We start from the raw sequence: 27,970 nt of genomic DNA on the forward strand, positions 1-27,970 counted from the left end.
GTCACTCTCTCCTCCAGACCCATCTGGGTCCAGTGGCAAGACACAGGTCTGGGGCAATGGTCCCAGATGCAGTGGGAGACCTTGGCCTTTTTAAGTGGATTCCTCAAAGAGCTGCTAGGGTTTAGGAGAAACAAGAAAGATTCTGAAAGCCAGAGGTCCATATCTCCCTGTGGGTACTGGGTAGCAGGGAGATGGGCTAGGCATGGGAGGTTAGTGACATCTGCTGAGAAGGAAAGTAGCCCTGGGCTAGCAGAGGATGTGATCACCTCTGTTCCTTCTCCATTTGACCATTCAGACTAACCCCTTCCCCCTTACAACCCCCACTCCCCCCCAGATCCTGCAGGGTCTTTCCTAACTCAGGTCACTTGTGATTTCCGAGGCCCTGTGCAGGGCCCCAGAACAAGCATTGACCCATTGGACTAGGAGTTCAAAGACTACTGAGCTTTGTTTCAGAGAAAGTCAATACTCCAGGAGGGGGAGGAGGGAGGGGATGGCCTCAAACTCAGTGCTGCCTCCCCCAACCCCAGGGCTAATGAGCTCCCCCCAACACACCCTTATGACTCAACCTAAAATAAGGAAGGAAGATAGTCAGTGGGACTGGGAACTGAGTGAGAGATAATAGGGAAGGAAGGGGAGCTGGCAAGGTATCAGACGCTGGCTTTGGACTCATCAGCACCAGGAGAAGACAGCAGTGGACAATGACTGTCATGGCGCTGTTCCTGGGGTTGGCCCTCCTGGCCCACCTCTCGGGCCATCTGAACGGTAGGAGATGGGCCAGGGGCACCCTTGGGCCTGCCATAGCGCTAGGGTGGCCAGCTGGGGTGGCCAGCTGGGGTCTTGAGCGTGCGGGAGCTCTATTCCCATTGGGCCAGGGGAATCCTTCGGAAAGGGAACTGGGCACTGAGTAGCCATCGGGAAGCCCTGAAAGAACAGTCAAGCATCCTGGGTCTAGGGCAAAGAGCACCATGCCTGGTGCCAGGAGATGGGGTCTCAGGTGCCACAGGGCTCTGGAATCATGCCTTCCTGGGCTAGCCGCTTAACCTATTTGCTTTTCCATCTAGAAAATGGGAGAATAACGTTTGTGCTGGCTTCCTCCTTCACAGGACTCTCATGGGACTAGCTGGTAATTTTGATAATGCCTTGTCCTAAGTCCAGGACTGCCCCTGGAAAGATCCAGGGATTGGGGTCAGAAGACCTAGAATGAGAGCTCAGCTTTACTACTAAGTAGCTGGGTGACTTTGAGCAAAGCCCTGAACATTATTAAAACTATTATTCATAGGAAGACTAGGTGACCGTTTAGGGATAGGGACTGGACCTGGTAACACCCTAGACTTGGAGTCAGGAAGACCTGAGTTTGAATCCTGCCTTGGCCACTGTGTGACCAGCTGTGTGATGCTGGCCAAGTCACCTCAGTTTTGTTTCCTTGTCTATAAAAAGAGGGGCTTGGATTCAGTGACCCCCTTCTTGTTCAGCTATGATCCTAGGAATAGAATTTGACCGCTATAGGGAACCCCCAGAGGAGGAAGCTCCTTCTGATAAAGCAAGTCAGTACCTTCTCTGAGACTGAGAGTCTTCCAGGGTTGTCTAGAGCACAGAGAGGTTGACAAATTTGTCCAGGGTCACTCAGTGTCAGGAGAAGTTAAAGATGGGACTTGAGCCCAGGGCTGCTTGACTCAGAGCCCCCTGAGGCTCCCAGGGGATTCTGAAGGCCTCCCTGCCTACACCTGTTTCTGATGTGGGAAATTAGCCCACTAGAGCCTCATCCCTTTAACAAAGGCTATGATCCCTATTTTTTGAAAAAGCCCACACCAGGGTGAACATCTGAAGCTGTTATGTCACTGACACATGAGTGGTAATGCATTCTCTAGCCTCCTTAGGGATCAGGAGACTTGAGGTTATAGTCCAGCTCTGCTTTGAACCTACTTGTACTTGGACAAGGTACCTCAGTTTCCTTATCTGTAAAATTCTCTAATAGAGGACCTAATTTGGACCGGTTGGTCCATAAAGTCTCTTCTAGATCTGACGTTGTGTGTTCTATGTCCTAAGTGGTCCCCCCAGTGCTGACATTCCAAGTTCTAAGGTCCCTCCCCATTTTTTTGGTCTTTCTTTTTTTAAGTGAATTTATTTATTTATTAGTTTTCAATATTCACTTCAATAAGTTTTACATTTCCTCCCCCTCACTCCCCAAGATGGCATGCAATCTGATATAGGCTCTACATATACATTCCTATTAAACACATTTTCACATTGGTCATGTTGTAAAGAAGAGTTAGAATGAATGGGAGGTCCCTCCCAGTTTTGACACATCACCATCTGTAATTGTAAATGGAGATTTGGATAAGAAGGAAGCAGTAGGGCATTTGGGAGCTGTTGTGGAGACTCGGAGGGTCCACTGGGTGGTGGAAAAGGGTGAACGCAGAGGAGCCTGGGTCAGCTGCAGGCACAGTTCTCCCTTCTGCCATGACTGGGTCCTCCTGGCATGCTGAGGAGTGATGGGTGGGCCCTCCAGGTTTCTCCATTTGACCCTCCCTCCCTTTTTCCATTCCAGCACTTGTCCAGCAATTGTTGGTCCTGGGTCAAAGAGCCTACTGTTTGCCCCAGGCTCTCCCTAAAGCAGATTTATTTGGATTCAGTCAAAGGGCCACCCGTGAGGACCTAGAGGGAATTTGTTCTGTGAAGTTTGTATTTAGTCAAAGGGCTACACTTGAGGGCCTAGAGGGGGTTTGTTCTGTGAAGATTGGATGCAGTCAAAGGGCTGCACTTGAGGACCTAGAGAGGATTGGTTCTGTGAAGTTGGGATTCTGTCAAAGGGCTGCACTTGAGGACCTAGAGGGAGTGCCAGGATTGTTATCTGACCCCTCCCTTTACAGAGGAGGAGACAGGCTCAGACAGGAGTCACACACACCAAGCCTGTAGCAGAGCTGGCCTTAAGCCTTGTGGGGCCCATCACTTGTTCTTTGCTTTCTTCTTGTTGGTCTTTTGTTGAAATCTAGGACTCTACACCCAGCTCAGACCCTTGACTTCATCCCCTCTCCTGGCCTTTTAGCCACCCTGCTCTATCTCTGGGTCTGCCCCTCCCTGCCCTTGCCTGGGCCTGTTCTGGAGGAAGGACCTGCTGTGAGCCAATGATTGATCCCCATGGGTCTCCAGAGTGAGGGGGGGTCTGCAGAAAGGGAGGCCCAAGCCCTCCAAGCAGGGGAAGGGGGTTGGCGCTTTCCAAATTCACCTCTTTAAACTATACTTTCTCCTCCTATAGTTTTGCTAGAAGGGCCCTAGAGCTGGGAGGGGCCTTAGAACATAGAATATCAGATCTGAGACTATCAGGGCTGGTAGGTGCTTTAGAGCATAGAATGTCAGAGTTAGCTGGAACATTAGTATGTAGGCTATCAGAGCTGGGAAGGACCTTAGAACAGGGCTGGTAGGAACTTTAGAACACAGAATGTCAGAGCTACCTGGAACGTTAGGATATAGGCTATCAGAGCTGGGAAGGACCTTAGAACAGGGCTGGTAGGAACTTTGGAACATAGAGTGTCAGAGCTAGCTGGAACGTTAGGATATAGGCTATCAGAGCTGGGAAGGACCTTAGAACAGGGCTGGTAGGAACTTTAGAACACAGAATGTCAGAGCTACCTGGAATGTTAGGATATAGGCTATCAGAGCTGGGAAGGACCTTAGAACAGGGCTGGTAGGAACTTTGGAACATAGAGTGTCAGAGCTAGCTGGAACGTTAGGATATAGGCTATCAGAGCTGGGAAGGACCTAGATTGTAGAATGTCAGGGCTGGTAGGGATCTTAGCACAGGGAAGGGCAGAGTCAAAGACCTTAGAACATAGAATCATAGAGCCAAGGTTAAGTACAGGAGAGAGGCAACGGGCCCAGTGGCTATTTCCCCGAAATGGTTTTATCCTGCCCACATTTCCAGCAAGGTTAGGGGCCTTGCTTAATCCTTACAGTTGCTCAGAGCTGGGGAAGGAGCAATTCGGTCCTGGTTCTGGGTCATTGCTCCCAGAGGTGACTGAGTGCGCCATATCTGGTTTTTATATCTCCAGCACCTAGGACAGTGCCAGACACATGGTAGTTGCTCACTAAATGATTTATCTGGGGAAGAGAGTGCCATTCTGTATAGAGTCCCTCCTGCCATCTTCCTATTGATCAATTTCCAATTCTTCATTGAGCACCCATGCTGTGCTACCACAGAAAAGTGATACAGGGGACAGAGCCCTGGTTTTGGAACCAGAGTACGTAAGTTCAAATACTTTCCCCGTGTGAGGACCTGGGGCAAATCCCTTCCTCTCCCTGGGCCTCAGTTTCCTCCTCTGTAAAATGAAGGGATTGGTCTATATGGCCTCTGAGTTTCCCTCCGGCTCTAGCTGACCCTATGAAGTTGGAGGGGGTGAATCTCTACTGCTTTTATCATCATGGCATTCACACTTTAGTGACAGCCAGGAGAGAATGATGTTGGCTATCGAAGAAACTGTGGATGGTGAGGGGGGTGATTGGAATGGAGGCAGGGGTGAGGAAGGTGGTGAAGAGGATGATAAGGGGACCAGAATCTCCCTTAAAATTCACTCCAGCTGGACTATTCTAAGCTCTCCTCTTTGTGGCTGTCAATTACCTCTCTTGACCACTCTCAAAAAGTCAATCACTTTGCAGGCCTTGGATGGCAGATTCTCAGCTCTTTCTAGCCATTATAGAGAAAGTGAGATTTTTTTGGAGGGGGGAAGGCCCGGCAATTTGGGTTAAGTGACTTGCCCAAGGTAACACAGCTAGAAAGTATATCAAGTGTCTGAGGTCGGATTTGAACTCAGGTTCTCCTGACTCCGAGGCCAATGGTCTACTCACCGTGCCACCTAGTAGCCTCTGAGAGTGAGTTTTAAGATGGATAGAGGGAACAGAGAACAGAAAGCCTGAAGGATGCAGAGAGTCATCGAAAGTTTCTGCCTGGGGTTCCCCAGGTCCTGGGAGAATAATGGGCAAACTGTATAAAAAGAAAAGACTGGGCATACTCAAAGCCTCAACTGTCATTGGCTGTGTGACCTGGGGTAGGGTCATGCTCTCTCTGATCCTCACCTTCCCCCTTTACAGAATGTGGACAATAAAATACTGCCTACCTCCCAGGAATGGTGCCGCCAGGGAACTTTGGAAAATATAATGCATTGGAGAAATGTTAGGGAGCATTATTATAATGATTTCTGTACCCCATCTCCCAGCTATGCCCACCTTGGAAGGGCCTGTCAAAATGACTGGCCCCTGGAAAGGGAATGTCAACATCGCCTGCACCTATGGGCCCATGGAAGGTTACACCCAAATCCTGGTGAAGTGGTTGGTCCAGCAGGATAATGACCCCGTCACCATCTTTTTGCGAGATTCATCTGGAGACCACATTCAGCAGGCCAAGTACCGAGGCCGCCTACAGGTGAGCAGAGAGCCCCCTGGAGACGTGTCCCTGCTACTGGAAACCCTGGAGATGGATGACAGGGGTCGCTACCTGTGCCAAGTAACCTGGAAGGGCCCTGATGGTAGGCATCTGATGAGAGAGCGCCAAACAGAACTGCAAATCCAGAAACGTGAGTTTGGAACTTGGGAAGAAGGCTTGTGGTGGAATGGGATCTGGGTAATGCAAGAGGACAGGGTATAAAGTCTCCTCCTGGGCTGACATTCTCTATTCTCAGTTCAAAGCCGCACCACCCCAGGTCTGACATTCACTGCTCCAAGGTCCTTCTCATTCTGTGCTCTAAGGTCCCTGCCAGCTCTGACAATCTGTGTTCTAAATGCCCTCCCTTCCCTTACATTCTATGTTTTAAGGGCCCTCTCAGCCCTTACATTCACTGCTCTAAGGGCCCTTTTAGCCCTTAAATTCTGTGTTCTAAGGGCCCTCCCAGCCCTTACATTGTGGGTTCTAAGGGCCCTCTCAGCCCTTACATTCTGTGTTCTAAGGGCTCTCCCAGCCCTTATATTCTGTGTTCTAAGGTCCCTGCAAGCTCTTAAATTCTATATTCTAAATGCCCTCCCTGCCCTTACATTCTGTGTTCTAAGGGTCCTGCCAGCCCTTACATTTTGTGTTCTAAAGGCCCTCCCATGCCCTACGTTCCCTGTTCTAAGGGCAGTCCCATGCCTTCCATTCTGTGTTCTATGGCCCTCCTATCCCTTACATTCTATGTTCTTAGGGCCCTCCCAGTCATTACATTCTGTCTTCTAAGGATCCTACCAGCTCTGACATTCTGTGTTCTAAACACCCTCCCATACCTTACATTCTGTTTTCTAAGGGCTCTCCCAGGCTCTAACATACTGTGTTCTAAGGGCCCTCCTAGCTCTTACATTCTATATTCTAAGATGCCTCCCATCCCTTATATTCTATATTCTATGGGCACTCCAATCCCTTACATTCTATATTCTAAGGGCCCTCCCAGCTCTTACATTCTATATTCTAAGAGCCCTCCCATCCCTGACATTCTGTGTTCTAAGGGCCCTCTCAGCCCTTATATGCTGTGTTCCAAGAGCCCTCCCATCCCTTACATTCTCTATACTAAGGGCCCTCCTATTGCTTACATTCTATATTCTAAGAGCCCTCCCGTCCCTTGAATTCTGTATTCCAAGAGGCCTCCCAACCTTTTACATTCTGATTTCTAAGAGCTCTCCCATGCCTTACATTATGTATTCTATGGACCCTCCCAGCTCTTGCATTCTATATTGAAAGAGCCCTCCCACCCTTTACATTCTGTGTTCGAAGGGACCTCACAACTCTTACATTCTATATTCTAAGAGACCTCCCATCCCTTACAGTCTATATTCTAAAAGTCCTCCCAGATATTACATTTGATATTCTAAGAGCCCTCCCATCCCTTACATTCTATATTATAAAAACCCTCCCAGCTCTTACATTCTATATTCTACATGTCCTCCCATCCCTTGCATTCTATATTCTAAGTGCCCTCCCAGCTCTTACATTTATGTTCTAAGGGCCCTCCAAGCCTTTACATTCTGTGTCCTAAGGGCCCTCCCAGCTCTTACATTCTATATTCTAAGAGCCCTCCCATCCCTTACATTCTGTGTTCTAAGGGCCCTCCTATCCCTACATTCTATATTCTAAGGGCCCTCCTATCCCTTACATTCTATATTTTAAGAGCTCTCCGATCACTTACATTCTATATTCTACAGGCCTTCCCAGTCTTTACATTCTGTGTTCCAAGAGCCCTCCCACCTCTTGCATTCTATATTCTACAGGCCCTCACATCCCTTAGATTCTATATTCTAAGGTCCCTCCATCCCTTACATTCTATATTCTAAGAGCCCTGCCATCCCTTACATTCTACATTCCAAGGGCCCTCCCAGCCTTTAAATTCTGTGTTCTAAGGATCTTCCCAGCTCTTACATTCTATATTCTAAGAGTCCTCCCATCCCTTACGTTCTGTGTTCCAAGAGCCCTCCCAGCCCTTACATTCTGTGATCCAACAGCCCTCCCAACCCTTACACTCTGTGTTCCAAGAGCCCTCCCATCCCTTACATTCTATATTCTAAGGGCCCTCCCAGCTCTTACATTCTATATTCAAGTGCCCTCCCATCTCTTACATTCTGTGTTTTAAGGGCCCTCCCAGCTTTTACATTCTGTGTTCCAAGAACCCTCCCATCCCTTATATTCTGTGTTCCAAGAGCCCTCCTAGCTCTTACATTCTATATTCTAAGAACCCTCCCAGGCTTTACATTCTGTGGTCCAAGAGCCCTCCCACCTCTTGCAGTCAATATTCTAAGTTCCCTCCCATCCCTTACATTTTATATTTTAAGAGCCCTCCCATCCCTTACATTCTATATTCTAAAGGCCTTCCCATCTCTTACATTCTATATTGTAAGGGCCTTCCCAGTCTTTACATTCTGTGTTCCAAGAGCCCTCCCACCTCTTACATTCTATATTCTGAGGGCCCTTCCATCCCATAAATACTATATTCTAAGGGCTCTCCTGTTGCTTATATTCTATATTCTAAGGGCCCTCCCATCTCTTACATTCCATATTCTAAGGGGCCTTCCATCCCATAAATACTATAATCTAAGGTCTCTCCTGTTGCTTACATTCTATATTCTAAGAGCCCTCCCATCCCTTAAATTCTGTGTTCCAAGAGGCCTCCCAACCATTTAGATTCTGATTTCTAAGAGCCCTCCTATGCCTTACATTCTGTTTTCTATGGACCCTCCCAGCTCTTGCATTCTATATTCTAAGAACCCTGCTATCCCTTACGTTCTATATTCTAAGGGCCCTCCCAGCTCCTACATTCTACATTCTAATAGCCTTCCCATCCCTTACATTCTATATTCTAAGGACCCTCCCAGCTCTTGCACTCCATATTCTAAGAGCCTTGCCAGCCTTTACATTCTGTGTTCTAAGGTCCCTCCCAGCTCTTGCATTCTAATTCTAGGAACCCTCCCATCCCTTACATTCTACATTCCAAGGGCCCTCCCAGCCTTTACATTCTGTGTTCTAAGGGTCCTCCCAGCCTTCACATTCTGTGTTCCAAGAGCCCTCACAGCTCTTACATTCTGTATTCTAAGAGCCCTCCCATCCCTTACATTCTATATTCTAAGGGCCCTCCCAGCTCTTACATTCTATTCTCTAGGAGCCCTACCATCCCTTACCTTCTGTGTTCTAAGGGCCCTCTCAGCCTTTAAATTCCGTGTTCCAAGAGCCCTCCCATACCTTACATTCTTTGTTCCAAGGGCCCTCCAATCTCTTACATTCTATATTCTAAGAGCCCTCCCATCCCTTACAGTGTATATTCTAAGAGCCCACCCAGCTCTTACATTCTGTATTCTAAGAGCCCTCCCATCCTTGACATTTTGTGTTCTAAGAGCCCTCTCAGCTCTAATATTCTATATTCTAAGGGCCTTCCCAGACTTTACATTCTGTGTTCTAAGGGCCCTCCCATCCCTTACATTCTATATTCTATGGGACCTCTCAGCCCTTACACTGTGTGTTCTAAGGGCCCTCCAAGCCCTTACATTCTCTGTTCTAAGAGCCCTCCCTGCCCTTCCATTCTGTGTTCTAAGGGCCCTCCCATGCCCTACATTCCCTGTTCTAAGGGCCCTCCCATGCCTTACATTCTGTGTTCTAAGGGCCCTCCCATCCTTTACATTTTGTGTTCTAAGGGCCCTCCCATGCCCTACATTCTGTGTTCTAAGGCCCCTCCCATGCCCTACATTCTCTCTTCTAAGGACCCTCCCATGCCTTACATTCTGTGTTCTAAGGACCCTCCCAGCCTTTACATTCTCTGTTCTCAGGGCCTTCCCTTCCCTCATATTCTGTGTTCTAAGAGCCCTCCCAGCTCTTACATTCTATATTCTAAGAGCCCTCCTCTCCCTTACATTCTATATTCTATGTTCCCTCCCATCCCTTACATTCTATATTTTAAGAGTCCTCCCATCCCATAAATTCTATATTCTAAAGGCCCTCCCAGCTCTTACATTATATATCGTAATAACCCTCCTATCACTTACATTCTATATTCTAAGAGCTCTCCCATCCCTTACATTCTATATCCTAAGAGCCCTCCCATCCCTTAAATTCTGTGTTCCAAGAGGCCTCCCAACCATTTAGATTCTGATTTCTAAGAGCCCTCCTATGCCTTACATTCTGTTTTCTATGGACCCTCCCAGCTCTTGCATTCTATATTCTAAGAGCCCTCCCATCCCTTACATTCTATATTATAAAAACCCTCCCAGCTCTTACATTCTATATTCTACATGTCCTCCCATCCCTTGCATTCTATATTCTAAGTGCCCTCCCAGCTCTTACATTTATGTTCTAAGGGCCCTCCAAGCCTTTACATTCTGTGTCCTAAGGGCCCTCCCAGCTCTTACATTCTATATTCTAAGAGCCCTCCCATCCCTTACATTCTGTGTTCTAAGGGCCCTCCTATCCCTACATTCTATATTCTAAGGGCCCTCCTATCCCTTACATTCTATATTTTAAGAGCTCTCCGATCACTTACATTCTATATTCTACAGGCCTTCCCAGTCTTTACATTCTGTGTTCCAAGAGCCCTCCCACCTCTTGCATTCTATATTCTACAGGCCCTCACATCCCTTAGATTCTATATTCTAAGGTCCCTCCATCCCTTACATTCTATATTCTAAGAGCCCTGCCATCCCTTACATTCTACATTCCAAGGGCCCTCCCAGCCTTTAAATTCTGTGTTCTAAGGATCTTCCCAGCTCTTACATTCTATATTCTAAGAGTCCTCCCATCCCTTACATTCTGTGTTCCAAGAGCCCTCCCAGCCCTTACATTCTGTGATCCAACAGCCCTCCCAACCCTTACACTCTGTGTTCCAAGAGCCCTCCCATCCCTTACATTCTATATTCTAAGGGCCCTCCCAGCTCTTACATTCTATATTCAAGTGCCCTCCCATCTCTTACATTCTGTATTTTAAGGGCCCTCCCAGCTTTTACATTCTGTGTTCCAAGAACCCTCCCATCCCTTATATTCTGTGTTCCAAGAGCCCTCCTAGCTCTTACATTCTATATTCTAAGAACCCTCCCAGGCTTTACATTCTGTGGTCCAAGAGCCCTCCCACCTCTTGCAGTCAATATTCTAAGTTCCCTCCCATCCCTTACATTTTATATTTTAAGAGCCCTCCCATCCCTTACATTCTATATTCTAAAGGCCTTCCCATCTCTTACATTCTATATTGTAAGGGCCTTCCCAGTCTTTACATTCTGTGTTCCAAGAGCCCTCCCACCTCTTACATTCTATATTCTGAGGGCCCTTCCATCCCATAAATACTATATTCTAAGGGCTCTCCTGTTGCTTATATTCTATATTCTAAGGGCCCTCCCATCTCTTACATTCCATATTCTAAGGGGCCTTCCATCCCATAAATACTATAATCTAAGGTCTCTCCTGTTGCTTACATTCTATATTCTAAGAGCCCTCCCATCCCTTAAATTCTGTGTTCCAAGAGGCCTCCCAACCATTTAGATTCTGATTTCTAAGAGCCCTCCTATGCCTTACATTCTGTTTTCTATGGACCCTCCCAGCTCTTGCATTCTATATTCTAAGAACCCTGCTATCCCTTACGTTCTATATTCTAAGGGCTCTTCCATCCCTTACATTCTATATTCTAAGGACCCTCCCAGCTCTTGCACTCCATATTCTAAGAGCCTTGCCAGCCTTTACATTCTGTGTTCTAAGGTCCCTCCCAGCTCTTGCATTCTAATTCTAGGAACCCTCCCATCCCTTACATTCTACATTCCAAGGGCCCTCCCAGCCTTTACATTCTGTGTTCTAAGGGCCCTCCCATCCCTTACATTCTATATTCTATGGGACCTCTCAGCCCTTACATTGTGTGTTCTAAGGGGCCCTCCAAGCCCTTACATTCTCTGTTCTAAGAGCCCTCCCTGCCCTTCCATTCTGTGTTCTAAGGGCCCTCCCATGCCCTACATTCCCTGTTCTAAGGGCCCTCCCATGCCTTACATTCTGTGTTCTAAGGGCCCTCCCATCCTTTACATTTTGTGTTCTAAGGGCCCTCCCATGCCCTACATTCTGTGTTCTAAGGCCCCTCCCATGCCCTACATTCCCTCTTCTAAGGACCCTCCCATGCCTTACATTCTGTGTTCTAAGGACCCTCCCAGCCTTTACATTCTCTGTTCTCAGGGCCTTCCCTTCCCTCATATTCTGTGTTCTAAGAGCCCTCCCAGCTCTTACATTCTATATTCTAAGAGCCCTCCTCTCCCTTACATTCTATATTCTATGTTCCCTCCCATCCCTTACATTCTATATTTTAAGAGTCCTCCCATCCCATACATTCTATATTCTAAAGGCCCTCCCAGCTCTTACATTATATATCGTAATAACCCTCCCATCACTTACATTCTATATTCTAAGAGCGCTCCCATCTCTTACATTCTATATTCTAAGAGTCCTCCCATCCCTTACATTCTACATTCCAAGGGCCCTCTCAGCCTTTACATTCTGTGTTCTAAGGATACTCCCAGCTCTTACATTCTATATTCTATGAGCCTTTACATCCCTTACATTCTATATCTGAGTCCTCCCATCACTTACATTCTATATTCTGAGAGCTTTCCCATCCCTTACATTCTATATTCTAAGAGCTCCCCCATCCCTTACATTCTATACTCTAAGAGTCCTCCCATCCCTTACATTCTACATTCCAAGGGCCCTCCCAGCCTTTACTTTCTGTGTTCTAAGGTCCCTCTCAGCCCTGACATTCTGTGTTTTAAGGGCCCTCCAATGGCTTATGTTCTGTGTTCTAAGAGCCCTCCCTGCCTTTACGTGCTGTGTTCTAAGGGCCCTCCCATGCCCTACATTCTCTATTCTAAGAACCCTCGCAATTCTTACATTATGTCTTCTAAGAGCCCTCATTGTCCTTACATCCTGCGTTCTAAGGTCCCTCTCAGCCCTGACATTTTGTGTTCTACAGTCCCTCCGAGCCTTGACATCCTATATTCTCCTTCCCACCTCTGACCTCCTCCCCTCTTGTATCCCTTGTACCTTTTTGGATGCTAACCCTCCTGCATTTCCTTTTGCCCTTCCTGCATTCCCCCCTCCCTTCCCTGCATCTCTCTCAATCCTCTGAGCCGACACTGTCTCCTTTTCCTAGTTTTTTAGTTTGTTCTGGCCCCCAGGCCTGCGCCCCCATGCTGCCCTCCCTCAGTCACCTTCCAGCTCTGACCCCCAGGGGTTTTCTCTCAGTCCCTGTACCCTTCCTAATTCCTAACGCTTTCTCTGTCTCCATCCTGTAGTTCCTGCCTCCAAGCCCCTGGTGACCACAGGCTCTGGTTACGGTTTCCAGGTGCCCCACGGCATGAGAATCAGTCTTTTGTGCCAAGCCCAAGGCTCTCCACCTATCACCTACAAGTGGTACAAGGGGCAGCCAGATGGGAATCCGACCCAGGTGACTTCTCTTGGCACCCTCTTATTTAAGCCTGCTCAGGTCTCTGACTCTGGGACATACTTCTGCGTCGCCAAGGCTCGCATTGGTTCTGAGCAGACGAGTGACGTTGTCCACTTTGTGGTCACAGGTAAGCTGCCACCTCCATCACCTGGTTTTCCTGCTTGTGGCCCAGGGAGGGTCCTGGGGGCCAGTTTCCTGGGCCCTGGGGAAACTTGGCTTCTTTCTTTGATCTGCCTTTGTTAGCTGTTTGATTTGGGCAAGTTACCTCCCCCAAAGCCTAAGGCTGGACTTACTTGTCAGGAAATGGGGCTGCTCATGCATTCACAGAAGCCTTAAGCATTGGAAAAGAGCTAATAGTCAATCTATCAGTCAATCAGCAAACATTTATTGAGCACTTACTGTATGCCAGGCATAGTACTGAGCACTGGGGACCCAAAGTAAGGCAAAAGGCCAAAACTCATCTGCCCTCAAGCAGCTTCCATGTGAATGGTCACACCCAGGCTATTTTTGGGAGGTGGGGACAGAGGTCAGTGTGGTGGAGACACAAGTTTGGCTACTTTAGCTAATCAAAGACAGAGTGCATCGTGGGAAGGGCACTAGATTTAAAATCTTGCCTCCGACACTCACACGTCTTTTATGGGAAGTCACCGTACTTCTCCAGGTCTCAGTTTTCCTCTCCATAAAATGAGAATGGTGGTACTGACACCACCTACTTCTCAGCACTAAAGAAACTTCAGTTATTATTTACATGCTTGGAAGAAGGCACCTAGAACCTCAGAGTCAGGCCAAAATCTGCTGGTACCATCTGGGACTGGTTGAAACCTACTGGAAGCTGCTAGGATCAGAGACACAGGTGAGACTTTAAGAATCGTGTAGTGTCACCAGCTCACTTTACAGATGCCCAGAGAAGGGAAGGGACTTGCCCAAGATCACACAGCTGGCAAGTGACAGAGCTGCGATTCAAATCAATGTCTTCTAACTCTGACCCTGGCACCTGGTGACCTCAGCGATCAGGATCAGCTGAATCAGAACCTCAGAGCTGAGAAGGGTTGAAGGAGGGCATTTCAGAGGTTGCAGAGATGGGAAGGGAAGAGCTGGGGATGCACTGGGTCTGGGCCATGGCAGTTGTCCATGGAGTGGGGGATGGGGGAAAGAAGATTACAGTAATTGGCTAACTGTCACCTCCCCTGGCAGACTCTTCCAAGAAGCCTACATCAGCAACGTTGCCTGAGGAACTAACAGCCAGCACACTCAGCCCTGAAGGTGAGTCCTATTGGAGGTCGAGGAGAGGTGCCAGGATCTCTGGTGAACCAGGAGGAGACAGACAATGGGTGGGGGCACTTTGAGACTTGAGGGCCCACCAGGAATCCAGAGAGGACATCGTAGATGGCAGTACCAGGGTATGAGGGCCAGGAATCTTGGCTCTGCCACTTCCTGGGCATGGAAAGCTGGCCTTGGTATTCACATCTGCAAACCTGGGCTGCCAAAGTGTCTCTGAACTTGGAAACTTCAAAGACTTTGGTGGCAAACTTGTTTTGTGAATTGTAGAAGGGTCAGAGAGATGTGAAGTCTTGTTAGGATAAGCATCTTTCCTGTTCTTAGCCCATATTGGTAATGACACTTCCATGAGATGCAATCCCTTCCCTTGAGGAGTTTGTAATCCAAAGGGGAGGTCGGGGCTGCCACTTTGGGCCATCCGTCATCTAAGAAAGGCCTACATGGGGAGGTGAAGGGGCAGGGATGAGGACGCAAAGGGCAGCTCCTTCAAAGAGCTGAGGAGATGAAGCCGATTTTATTCATTCTGTCAAGCATTCATTTAAGACGATCATGGGATTTTAGGGTCAAAGGAAGAAACTAAGGCTTGTGGAGAAGTGACTTGCCCAAAGTCATATAGGTAGTAAGTGGCAGAGCCAGAATGCAAACCCAGGCCTCCTCTGTAAAATGAGGAGGTTGGATAGATGGCCTCTGACAGCTCCTGCAGCTCAGGATCTGATCATCCTGACATCTCTTCTGACTGGGTGGCCGGAGCAGGTTTCAGGGAGGAGGTACCATTCGACTTGGGCCCTAGAGGATGGGTGAAATTTTGACAGGCAGAGACAGGGAATGGATGAGTGAGGGCATTCCAGAGCAAAGGCATGGAGGTGGGAATGTGCTGTGTGTTTCGAAGAGAGCTGGGTTTGGTTGGAACACAGAGCACATGAAGAAAGCCATTTAAAATAAATGATGAATTATATGCAGTGACAGAGTTTTGATATCAGAGGTTCTCTATGCCAATGAAATCCCAAGTCCAGTCCTTAGCCCTCGGTGGTATTGTTGGGAATATCTTCCAAGACTAGATTTGGGCTGAGGGCACTGAAGAAGCCCTTTGAGGAAGGGAGGTGGTAGCTTGGGGCTTAGAGTGCCATCTAGTGTCTGCCCCCCACATAGCACCCTGACTCTGGGGGCCTGGAAATACAACCTGATCCTAGCTGTATGACCAGGGTCAAGAGACCGAGGGACATGACCTTGCTGACCTCCAGCGTCCTCATGTGCAAAGGGACAATAAGAATGTGTGATGCCCACTTGGTGCAGAGAAGAGGCCCAGCCTCCTCCTCACAGCCTCCCCCTCAGGATCTTCTTTATTCTTCTCCCAAATCCTTCAAGCCGATTTTTGCTTTTGGCCGTAGGAGCCATGGATGGGGAACAGCAAAAAGCACGAGACTTAAAAGTCCTCAGTCCTGAGTTCAAATCCCAGCTGTGGGACTTTCTGGCCTTGTGACTGTGGCTAAGTCACTTGAACCTCTTTGGGCTTCAATTTCTTCACTTATAAAACAAAGCTAATCATCTCAATTTGGAAATTGTTTAACCCACAGCCTAAGCTTTCAGCTTTGGCTTCCTCCCTTGAGAGGAAAAGAACACTGACCTGGGGTCAGAGGACTTGAGTTCCCATCTTAGTTCTTCAACTTTGTAGGCAGAAGTCATGTGGCCTTGGGGAAGTTTTTATTTCCCTTCCTCTGGGCCTTAGTTTTCTCATCTGTGAAATGGGAGGCTTAGGCCAATTTCTAGCGGCCCCTCTGACTTTGCCATCCTTGGCACTCTAGTCCGTCTGTCCACTGGTCTCTAACCTTCCCTCTAGAGATCTGTTTTCTGAATCGTTGGATACCTCGATTGTCCTCCTCTCTAAGTTCTTAGCACCTCAGCTAAACACAGTGATGATCTGGTAGAGGGAAGGCCTAATCAGTTGGGAGGACTAGTCTATTAAGCCATGGGCCTCCATGTGACATATTTGATAAATACTTGAGCTTCCTATTCCTGTGAGGTGTGATCTCCATTCTGGCTATACTGCATGGCCATGTTGTGGCCCGTCCTGACCCTTGGAGTCTTTTCTGCCTAGTGTCCCATGGAGTCAGCCATCAACATGTGAGTGTCCCCTGTCCTCATTCCCAGAGTCCCCTGATCTAGTTTCCTTGTTTGCATAGTAATACACCAGTCAACCACAGTGACCCCAGCTAAAGACCAGCCATCCACAACAGGCAGCTTTTCGGGGGCAAGCACCATTGGACTAGGTAAGGGCAAGACTGGGGCTTTGCCCTGCTCCTTCTGCTTCTGGAGCACCTCTGAGCTTGGGATCTCTAAGCACCTCGCCTATGCTCGAAGAGGCCCAAGGTAGGAGTGGGCCTGGAGCAGAGTGGCTGGTAATGTCCTCACACTTGGGTGCAGGGCTCGGCTCCCCACCGAGCAGTGTCTTCATCTTGCTTCTCTGTTTCCATAGCAACGTATAGTGCTGCTACAGAGACATCATCTGGGAAACAGACAACCATGGAGGCGGGCCATGCTGGGACGAGCAGTGAAAGGCCAGGTAAGATGAGCAAGACCTTCTTTCCATTGGGAGATCCTCCCTTGGCACTTAGCCAATGATCTTCAAGCACCTTGCTGATATACAGTGGAGCTCCCTCTCCCTCCCCCAGGAGCTTCAGGGAATTTGGGCTTGAGGTCCCTGGACTTTAGGACAATAACAATCTTCCCTCTCTACTCCCCGTTCTGGGCCCAGTGTGTTGGGGACACCTCCTCCAGCCAGCAGCCCTCTGGCCCTGGCTTTGAGTCTCCTCCTCCCGGCCAGCATGGCTGGGGCCCCAGAACAATTCATTAATTTTAAATTAATCCTGGCTTTGGACTTTAGCTTTGCCCCCTCCTCTCTTTAGGACTCAGTTTCTTCATCTGTTTCACTTAATAATTGCTAACCTCTCTATAGTAGTGCCTACTATGTGCCAAGCACTGTGCTAAGCATTTTACAATTATATTTGTTCTTCACAACAACCTTGGGAAGCAGGTGCTTTTATTGTCCCCTTTTAGAGATGAAGAAACTGAAGCAAACAGGGTTAAGTGACTTGCCCAAGGTCATACAACTAGTAAGTGTATGAGGTTCAATTTGAACTCAGGTCTTCCTGAGTCCAGGCTCAGTGCTCTATCTCTGAAGCCCCCTTCAGCTGGAATGCTATGGACTCATCCTGGTGCCCATTGCCCTGACCCCAAGGACAAGGGAGGAGAGGGGCTCAGCATGGAGTGGGGAGGGGTGTAACCCGGGTCGGGATCAGTGGGTCCCATATCTTATTACACCAGAAATTCTTTCCTCCAATGCTGCATATGACCCTCTTTACAGATGGGAACTTGGACTCTTTTGGGCTTGGCTTCTGGGCCCTAGAGGTTGACTGACTGATAGGTGGAGATGTACATACACTGACACTCATAGCCTCAGCCATTGGGTTTTAGCTTTCAAGCCTCTGCCCCTTAGCCAGGAATCTCCAGTGCTGATTGGGCGGCAGGGCTGTCTGTGATCAGGCCCTGATCAGTATCATGGCCTTTGGGAAGGGTCCCTTACTTTGTCTCTCCACTGATGGTCTCATGCCACACCCAGGGTCCCCCAGTTTGCCTCCCAGGGGCAGGATGACATTCGCTAGGTAGAAAAACACTAGGCCAGGTGAGAACATTGGCTGTAGATGCAGCTTCAAAGGACAAGAATACTTAGGTGGCCTCTGATAGCCATCTAGACTGGAGAGCCATGAAATGTCTGAGCTGGATGAGATCTTGGAAACCAGAGATAGCTCCGATGAGATCATGGTTGTTAAGTGCTTTGTGAGCCTTAAAATGCAACCCTAAGTTTTATTACTGTTATCACCACCACCATCATCATCATCCTCCTCCTCATCACCGTCATCACCATCATCACCATCATCACCGTCATCACCATCATCATCTAGTCCAATCCTTACATATTACAGAGGTCCAGAGAGGAAAGAGACTTGTCCAAGCCCACACAGTGTCTAAGTGACATAAGCAGGATTTGAATCTGGTCCCCTGACTCTGCCTGTTGGTCTATACTGCCTTGAAAAGACCATAGATCATCCCCATGCTCCTCCTCCTTTGCAGGTTCAATTTCGGGAGTTGCATCGAAGGACCAGAAAAATGCCAGCAAAAGAACAGGTAGGAGTAGGGCGGGGCGGGGGGGCAGGCTAGATGAAGGAGGTGGTCCAGAAAGAAGGTGGCCCTGAGCCTGGCTACATTAACAAGCACCTACTATGTGCCAGGCACATTGCTGCCCAGCAACCTTCCCGAAGCTGAAAGTTTAGCATGGCTTGGGAGGTGGTGGGGTGGGGCTCCTGGGTGCTGCCTCAGTGCCAAACATTGAGGCCACTATGTTAGGACTGATCCTAAGGACCCGGGAGAGGGTCCTTGTTAATCTGTCCATGGTGATGTGTGGGGATGGGCTATGCTGTGTGTTACATGCACAGCAAAGGAGGAGCCCATGGGCCCTGGATTTAGCCTTCTGGAAAACATGTTTGGCGACAGACAAGTGACTGGGCCACTGACTCAGAGCACAGGGTGCCAAGTCTTCTCCCCTCCTTTCTCCTCTCCCTGCCCCTCCCTTCTCCTCTCCCCTTCCCTCCCTTCTCCTCTCCTCTCTTCTCCCTTCCTCTCTCCTCTCCTCCCCTCCCCTCCTTTCCCCTCTTCTCCTCTCTTCTCCCCTCCCCTATCTTCTCCCCTTCCCTCCCTACTCCTCTCTTCTCCCTTCCCCTGTCCTCCCCTCCCCTCTTCTCCTCTCTTCTCCCTTCCCCTTCTCTTTTCCCCTCCTCTCCCCTCCCCTCTCCTCCCCTCCCTTCCTTTCCTCTCCTCTCCCTTCCTCTCCTCTCCTCTCCCCTCCTCTCCTCTCCTCTCCCCTCCTCTCCTCTCCCCTCCCCTCCCCTCCCCTCTCCACCTCCCCTCTCCTCCTCTTCCCTCCCTTCTCCCCTCCTCCTCTTTTCCGATCCCCTTCCCTCCCTTCTCTCCCCTTCCCTTTCCTCTTCCCTTTCCTCCACCTCTTCCCCTCCCCTCCTTTCTCCTTTGCTAGATCTCTCTGTCTTCATAGACTAGAAAGAAGACTGAGTCTGTTCAGTGATCCCTAATTAAGCTATAAGACTGTGTACTTGTCTCGAACCTGGGACTGTGGCCAAGATAGGAAAGGGAGGTGTGGGAGAACTGGAAAATCCAGGACCTGGCCTTGGGGGAGAGGAGAGGGCTAATGGTGACCCTTGGTCCCCACCCCACCCCAAAGCCCTCTGGGAATGTTTCCTCTATTAGGTGGACAGGGCCTGCCCCTCTATGCCATCGTCCTTATCGCCTTACTCTGCCTTGTACTCGTCTTTGCCACGATCTTTGGATTCTGCCGGAGGAAATCACAAGGTGGTGAGTGTGGCAGGGCTTTGTATTTGCAACTGTGTGCATACGTGTGTGTTTCCTCAGACAGTCCATTCTGTCTTGCAGTCTCAGAGCTAGAGGGCACCCTAGAAGTCAATTTGATCCAGCATCAGCCTTGGCTTGAAGACCTCCAATGACAGTGAACTCACTACCTACCTAGTACCTTCCACTTTGGGATGCTCCAATTGGCAGGAGGTTTTTCCTTATATCCAGCCTCACTACAATATCCCCTGTTGCTCCCGATTCTACTCTCTGTGGTCAAGCTGAACAAGGCTAAATCCTCTTCCACACACTCACAGGACAGCCCATCGGATACTTGAAGGCAGCGATCATAGCTCCTCCTGTCTTCTCCCTGTTAAACACCCCAATTCGGTTCACTCATGTTCAATGACGTGGACTTGTTAACTTTCTGTGGACACCTCCACTTGGTCAATGCCCTCTCAGATATGACACCCAGAAGTGAACATAGCTTTCAGCTCAACCAGGACAGACTTGTTGAATGGGCCATTCACTCTCTCAACAATATCTGCCCCACACCCAGAGAATGAGAGGACCTGTGCTCACAGAACCTATAGAATGTCAGAGCTGGGAGGGACCTTGAGGATCATCTAGTGCAATCTCTTCATTTTACAGAGGAGGAAACTGAGGCTCAGAGAGGGGAATGATTTACCCAGGGATCTTTCTGCATTGCATCAGGGTGCTCACAGTAAGCTTAGGAGACCAGAATTCCCCATGGGAATCATTGAATTGGCACCACCCGTCCATCTCTACCTAGCACTCCATGGGGGAACAAGAGTGCTCTAGGCCAGGGCTTCTTAAACTTTTTCCACTCTCAACCTCTTTTTAAATTTTGGCAGTGTTCTTTGGCATTTCATGGCCTGAGGGCATGCATAGTACAAAGTGCGCATGCTGTGTGTTCAGAACCAAGGCTGCAGTGAAGTTGTGCAATATAACGCCTGCAGGCACTTCCAGAAATACCTCAGATTCATTCCGAGTTTGATTTTGAATTAATTTTTGGTTGTTGCATGTTCAGAAACCTTTTACTATTGCCAAATTTTTCATGACCCCATATAGGGTCATGACCCATAGTTTAAGAAGTAATGCTGTAGGAGGTCAGGGGAAGGGAAAAATTGGTGCAGTGGAGAGACCCTAGATTCTAGAGTCTGGGAGAGAAAGTGCTGGGCTTAAGACTGAGAGCCCGGGGTTCAATTCTGGCTCTGCCACTTACTAGCTAAGTCATAGAATCATAGTTTTGGAATCAAAAGGGACTGTGGAGGTCATATAGTCTCATTTTACAGATAAAAAAACTGAGGTCAAAAGGTAAAATGACTTAGCCATGGTCACACACAGATAGTGGCAAAGGCAGGACTTGAACACAGGTCCTCTTTATTCCAAATCCATTGACGAATTAACAAGCATTTAGTAAGTGCTTACTGTATACCAGACACTGTGGTAAGCGCTGATGATACAAAGATAGGTAAAAATACAGTTATCCCTTCCACATGGTACCCCCATGATCTGGAAAATCTGCACAAAATTTTTTGGTCCTTCCTTTGCACCACAGAAGAAGTCTGAATTATTATGGTATTAAAAGATAAAATATGTTGGTATTGTGTAAATACATATATTTTATGCATTTCTGAGTTTCTAAACATTTCTTGTATCATCTGCTGGCCTTCATGTGTCATCTGCAGCTTCCAAAAAATTCCCCCAAAATTCCCATTTAATTTCTTATGCCGATCCACAATATATCGAAACTGTGAGGGGGAAAGTTGCAATGTGGAAGGGAGAATTGTCTTTGCCTGCAGGTAGCTTATATTCTAATGGAGGAGATAACATGTCAATAATTAGACACATCCAAGATATCCATGGAGTAGATGGAAGGCAGTCTTAGCGGGGAAAACACTAGTGCCTTGGTGATGGGGAATGACCTCCTGGGGAAGGTGTTGGAGCTGAAGCATGTGCTTTTCTACTGTACTAGGCAGGAAGTGACTTTATCTCTCATGCCCTCAGTTCTCCATCTATAAAATGGGGGGATGGAATAGGTAAGTTCTATGGTCGCTTCCACTCTAAAGCCATGATACATAGCAGGAGGAGGGAAGGATGGGAGGCATTTCTAGGCAGTGTGGAGCAGTGGTTAGAATACTGTTCTTAGAATCAAGAATAACTGGATTCAAATCCTGCCTCAGACACCTACTGCCTATGGGATCCTGGGCAAGTTCTTTATACTTTCTGTACCTGTTTCCTTCTCTGTAAGATGGACTTGATGATTTCTAAAGTTCCTTTCTAGCTCTAAGTCTATGATCCTATGAAAATGAAGAAGCCAGTCTGACTGGAGTGGACAGTACAAAGCAGAGAGAAATTGAAAAGTGAGGAAAAGTCCAGGATGTGAAATCTGAATTTTGTCCTGTTGGCTATAGGGAGTTATTGAAGGTGCTTGAGTATGGGAATAGCATTTTGGTTGTTGGTCTGCACCATGGAGCCTTTGGAGGAGGTGCAGGAGGAGAGAGGACAGCCCTTCTTGGAGGGTCCAGTCCTGCTCTATGCTTTCACATCAGAACCACCTGCTCTTTTGGCCCTACCCCTCCCCCATCCCTGCCACAATAGCCTGGCTCACACCTACCTTTGCAAAACCAGATTAAACGGAATCGAAGGCATGGAATGAAAAAAGCAATAGTTATTCAAGTCAGTCTGGCAAAACAGCAATATTATCACAGCAACCGCATGTTCTATAATGTTCAATGGCTCCCCATTACCTTCAGGATAAAGTCCAAGCTCATCAGTCTAGCACTGAAGTCCCACCATGCTTTGGTCCCTTCTTTTCTAAACTTCTAACCCAGTTGGACTTATATCAGTGATTCTAGGATGGTTCAGCATTAGGAAAATAATTTTTTAAATTGTATTGATTATACCACTAGATGCAGAAACAGCCTTTGCAAGATACAACACTCATTTATGTTAAAAACCCTAAAATTTATAAGCATGGAAGGGGAAGGAAAGGACATAAGCCTTTATATAGCGCCTACTGTGTACCAGGCACTGTGTTAAACACTTTTTACAAATATTATCTCATTTGATCCTCAAAACAACCCTGGAAGGTAGGTGCTATTATTATCATCTCCATTTTACAGTTGAGGAAACTGAGGCAGATGAATAATAGGATCAAAAGTATATATTTAAGCCAATAGCTAGAATTATCCACAATGGTAAGATAGAGAAAGTTTTTCCAATAGGCCCAAGGGTAAAACAAGGAGACCTCCCTTCTCCCCACCACTATTTCAGAGACCACCTGGCCTAATCTCTTCTTTTACAGAGGAAGAAACTGAGGCCAAGAGAGGTTGCCCAAAGCCATGCAGGGAGTAAGTAACAGACAGAGTGTTTGAACCCAGATTCTCTGACTCCAAAGCCAATGTTATGTTCTTTCCACGGGATCACCATCAGTAAAGAGGAAAAAACATGCCAAACTTTGCTCATCCCATTCCCCTTCCTGCACCCTGTACTTCAGTCAGACTGACCTTCACCCACAAATGGTCTCCATTGCTCTCTCCTCCTGAAACGTCCTTTCCCCTTCTCTCTCTATCCATATCCTCTCCAGACATGAGTCTGGCTGTGATCCTCCTCTCCTCACTCCCTTTTCCCTGACCACCCCAATGTCCTTTGTCTCCTCTGACTTTCCTAAAGCTTTTCCTCATGTCATTCTCCTACTCAACCACTGCCAGCGACTCCCCAAAGAAAACATCAGCTTTTCCCAAACCCGTTCTTTCTCATGGCACAACATTCTTCGACGTGAGGAGCTAAGGCACACTGGATGTTTAAGTTGGCAGCCCTGGGGGAGAATCAGGAGCCTCTCACATACACAGTTTCCCTTCAGTAAGAAAGAGCAGCTGTTTTGCTGAGTTCTTTGCTAGTTCAAGGTCTGACGTGTTTCGAGGTTAGTGCGTATGTATAGGGCATATGAGTAATAGGTGAGTTCTATTTATTTTGCAAATACTGTACCTACAATTCTGTGTGTGCTGGGAGAGCAAAATTTATATTAACCACTTAATTTATACATTTTCTTTTGTCTACAACAACATACATTTAAAACTTTGTGGCCTGCCTAGTGATTCTTGGGGCTCACTCACATGTGTCCTTTGAGAACCCAGGATAAAGGCCAGATTCAGGCTCCAGACACTCCAAGCCCTTTTCCATTTCTCTCTTTTCCTACAGTCTTTCCTATGCCCTCTGCTAAGGGCTTGGCTCTCACTGTCTTCAAGTACTGCTGGCATTATTTTTGCTGGCATCCTATATGGTTAGTTATATTTTCTTGTGTGTCAGACTCATTTCTCTAAATAGACTAGGTGCTTCCTGAGGGCAGGGTCTTACACCTTTCTAACGAGAGTCAATGTCTCTTTCTTGCTTCCCCTCATCTCCCACTTCGATTTTCTCCTCTCAAAAGCTGGAAAATTTACTTAATTCCTAAATTTGGCTTCCTAGAGTTAAAATGAATTTATTGATTCCTAATGAACGCTGAATATCTGCTCCCTCTGTGAAAATGTGTTCCGCTTGGCCCCAGAGGGTGTCACTAGAAGCAATGAGGCAAAATCAACAGGTACTTAGTGAGTACTTACTATGTGCCAGGCACCATGCTAAGTATGTCAGGAGAAACTGGGCTGTCTTGGGAAGAAGTGAGTTCCCTATCACTAGAGGTATTCAGGTGGAGACTACCTGAGGCAGATGCTGTGAAAGGGATAAGGCACTAGATGGCCTCTGAGATCCTTTCCAACTCAGAAATTCTGTGACTTGGTCATAGAATTTTAGACCCAGACAATTTGGTCCAATTGTCTCATTTTATAGGGGTCAGGTGACTTCTTCAAGATCACACAGTCTACTGTGTACTTGGCCCAAGAAACTCCAGTTGGTAGGAATGGAGGAAGGGGCACTATCTCTAGGCCCTCCCTGTAGATGGATGCCATTGGACCAGGGTTTAGGCTTACCAGGCTGCCTCTTCTTACATTGGCCACGGCTCTTTGGTCCCCTATCAAGGGTCCCTGGCAGCTTTCGATCAGTCTGTCTGGTTCCTGGTTTATTGGGAATCACCCTCCTCAAGGACGCCGGGGCCAGGGAAGGTCTGCCCTGGGGGCCCTCCTGGAAGGATTGGGCATGGACAGAGACTAGAGCTGGCATGAGCAGAGTCAGCCTGTCCAGACTAAGGACTGCTCTAAGACAACAATATTGGCTAAATGGCAGTAGTGCCTTGCATTCCGCTGCCTGGTATGGAATTGAGCCACACAAACACACTGTGAGGCAAGCACTCTGATTGTCCCTGTTGGGCTTAGAGAGAAATGATTTGTTCAAGGTCACTTCACTGAGACAGCCTGGTAGAATGGGAAGGGTACTGGGTTTAGAGGTGGGGCATTCCGCCACTTACTAGCTGGTGGCCCTTTTCCTCCTCATCTGCAAAATGGAAATAATTATGCCTGAATGTGAGGAAAGCCCTAGCTTCAAGGGTTACAGATATTCTATAATGGCAGGGTTGGATGGGCCAGGGAGCGCATGGGCTCCAATTTGTCCCCCCTTATCCTCCCATGTGCCCCCTGAGCCCCTCCCCACTCAGGAAACTCTCCTTGGACGCCGAGGGGAGATGCCCTCCACACTTGTCCTGTGGGTCTTGAGCAGGCCTGGTTGGTACTACTGCTACCCAGGGGCTCCCATCTTGACCCTTTGTCTTCTTTTACAGACCACACCTATGAAGTGGCCAGGTAAGATCCTTCCCCTCCTTCTGTTCCTTTCCCCTCCTTCCCCTCCTTCCCCTCCTTCCATTCCTTCCCTTCCTTCCATTCCTTCCCCTCCTTCCATTCCTTCCCTTCCTTCCGTTCCTTTCCCCTCCTTCCCCTCCTTCCATTCCTTCCCCTCCTTCCATTCCTTCCCCTCCTTCCGTTCCTTCCCTTCCTTCCGTTCCCTCCCCTCCTTCCATTCCTTCCCCTCCTTCTGTTCCTTTCTCCTCCTTCCCCTCCTTCCCTTCTTTCTCCTCCTTCCCCTCCTTCCCCCTCCTTCCCCTCCTTCCCCTCCTTCTGTTCCTTCCCCTCCTTCCCCTCCTGCTGTTCCTTCCCCTCCTTCCGTTCCTTTCCCCTCCTTCCATTCCTTCCATTCCTTCCCCTCCTTCCCGTCTCCCCTCATCGGCCTCCTTGGGACTGGCTGGCAGACATTAGGGCAGATCAGGCCTAGGTTTCATTCAAAGGGTCACAGGCTTTAGCACTGGAAGGCACTCCAGTGATCATGTGGTCCAATGCCTTCATTTTGCAGAGACAGAAACCGTGGTTCAGAAGTGCTTCTACAACCTAGAAGTGACCAAGCTGGGAACTGAACCCACGTTCCCCAATTCCGCTGCTGGGGCTGAGGAAACAGCCCTACTTTGATCAGCTTCAATCATTCATTTAGTCATTAATCATTTCTTAAGTACCTACTATGTGCCAGGCACAATTCTGGGCACTTGGGATACAAAGACAAAAATTCCACAGGCCCCTCTTCCATCAAGATGCTTCTATATTATTGAGGGAGTGAGATGAGCTTGTACCAAATAAATGATCATTCCCAAAGTGGAAGAGGGTCCTAGCAACTGGAGGGCAACCAGGCCACGCCCCCTGGTGGGAGCTGGGATTTCAGCTGGACCTTGAAAGAAGAGAGGGACTCTATGAGGAAGAAATGAGGAGGTCGGCATCACAGACAGGGTCACAGCCTTACAAAGACATGGAGGTGGGAAGTGAAGAAGCAGAATGTGTAAACCTAAAATAGTAACCTGGAACCAGATTGTGGAGTGGCTTTCAAGGCCTTTATCCTGGAGGCAAGCAGGAGTTACTGATGTTTGTTGAACAGGAGAGTGACCCAATTGGGTCTGTGCTTTAGGAATAGCAAATTTGGTGGCTGTCAGGGGATAGGGAGGAGAGGCAGTAGGGAGAGACTAGAGGTCTAGTCTAGAGGAAACCAGTTAGGAGACTACAGCAAGGAGAGGTGACAAGGACATGACTCTAGCTCTAGATCTAGGAGGTTGTATGACCTTGGACAAGTCCCTTCCCCTCTCTGGGCCTCAGTTTCTCCCACTGTAAAATGAAGGGGTTGGACTAGGTGGCCTCTGAGAGCCCTGCTAGCTCTAGACCTTGTACACAACATTGTGAGTAGATTTTCTCCATTTTATAGATAGGAAAGAAGAGGAAAGGCCTCAGGACAGGGGGATCCTGGGCCCTGTTCTCATCCCTCCCCAGCTCTCCCTGAACCCCTTCTTCCACTCTGTTCCCTTCTCCACCTTGGGTGTTGTTGGCTACAGGATGAGTACAGGAGATGTCCCCAGGGTTGCCGTCTACTCTGGGGGCACAGCAGAGGCAGAAGCTGAGACCAGGGCCCTTGAGAATGAGTACCAAAATGACCCTACCAGCATCCAGGATTACCAGATCATCACCCAGGCCAACAGCGACTACGCCCGGCTGCTGTGTGGGAGCAGCTCGCCTGAATTAGAGATACAAGAGAATGGAAAACCCACCTGCTAAGGACAATGGGGCTGAGTGGGGAGCCAGAGGGCCCTGCCACTGGCCTGGCTTGGCCTGTCTTCCCTTGCTCTCTCTCAGAGAGAGGAAGGGTCCTCCCCAACCCACTCTGTCCATATCTCTGCTGCATCCCATCCCATCCCTTCCCATCCCCTCCCATCCCATCCCCTCCCATCCCATCCCCTCCCATTCCCCTCCTATCCCATCCCCTCCCATTCCATCCTCTCCCCTCCCATCCCATCCCCTCCCATCCCCTCCCATCTCATCCCCTTACCTCCCATCCCCTCCCATCCCATTCCCTCCCATCTCTTGACATAGACCCCATTGGTTCCTGGCCAATGGGACATGATGTTTCTGGAAAATTGACTTTAGCTTGGAAAGTTGCTGCTGTAGGTGCCAGCTTTGCTCCTAGCCTTAGGCCTCCCTGCCTCCCCATTCTGATAATGCAAAGAAACACCAGCCCCAAGCTTGGCTGCCAGGAAACTAGTTACATATATATATATATAGGGTCTCTCTGTATTTCTTTGGACCTAGAAAAAAGGGTGTTAAATTGAGATGACACTGGGCAGAGATGGGCTTTGTGCCTACTGCCCAGCACATTGTTGGTGCTCAATAAAGGTTTGCTAATAAGAGAGCAACGAAGTCCACTAAGTCAATCCCCCGATCTCTCACAGTGTGAAATACTGCATCCCTTCATCCCATATGTGATCTCAGTAATGTGGCTACTTCCTCCATAACTGCCCACCCTGGGCAACTCAGGGCCATGTTTTCCCATGAATCCTTCAAAGAGGATCCATCTTCATCTGGCTCTTTGGACAGCGCCTGGACACTCAT

At 48.4% G+C, this 27,970-nt stretch overlaps 1 protein-coding gene across 6 annotated transcripts; it reads left to right on the forward strand.

Moving 5' to 3' along the window:
- The first annotated feature begins 470 nt into the window (after positions 1-470).
- VSIG4 (V-set and immunoglobulin domain containing 4) lies at positions 471-27,336 on the forward strand. 6 transcript variants are annotated; one of them, XM_036740393.1, is made up of 10 exons: positions 471-762; positions 5,211-5,567; positions 12,754-13,032; positions 14,100-14,168; positions 16,364-16,450; positions 16,657-16,743; positions 18,312-18,365; positions 19,500-19,601; positions 25,336-25,357; positions 25,902-26,913. In XM_036740393.1, exons 1-10 carry the CDS (start codon positions 699-701, stop codon positions 25,960-25,962), a joined length of 1,182 nt encoding a protein of 393 aa, XP_036596288.1. In that variant the 5' UTR covers positions 471-698; the 3' UTR covers positions 25,963-26,913. The 6 variants fall into 6 exon arrangements, with proteins under 6 accessions (XP_036596288.1, XP_036596287.1, XP_036596289.1 ...); XM_036740392.1 differs by having other exon boundaries at positions 472-762; positions 19,500-19,604; XM_036740389.1 differs by lacking the exon at positions 25,902-26,913 and adding an exon at positions 26,920-27,336 and having other exon boundaries at positions 473-762.
- The last annotated feature ends 634 nt before the right edge of the window (positions 27,337-27,970 follow it).

Source organism: Trichosurus vulpecula, assembly GCF_011100635.1.
Source record: "Trichosurus vulpecula isolate mTriVul1 chromosome X unlocalized genomic scaffold, mTriVul1.pri SUPER_X_unloc_1, whole genome shotgun sequence".
Lineage (NCBI taxonomy): Eukaryota > Metazoa > Chordata > Mammalia > Diprotodontia > Phalangeridae > Trichosurus > Trichosurus vulpecula.

Coding starts and splice junctions, on each gene's coding strand:
- VSIG4 (XM_036740388.1), top strand. CDS start 699: ATGACTGTCATGGCGCTGTTCCTGGGGTTGGCCCTCCTGGCCCACCTC. Junction 13,033..14,099: donor TGTCCACTTTGTGGTCACAG/GTAAGCTGCCAC, acceptor CTCCCCTGGCAG/ACTCTTCCAAGAAGCCTACA. Junction 18,366..19,499: donor AAATGCCAGCAAAAGAACAG/GTAGGAGTAGGG, acceptor TTCCTCTATTAG/GTGGACAGGGCCTGCCCCTC.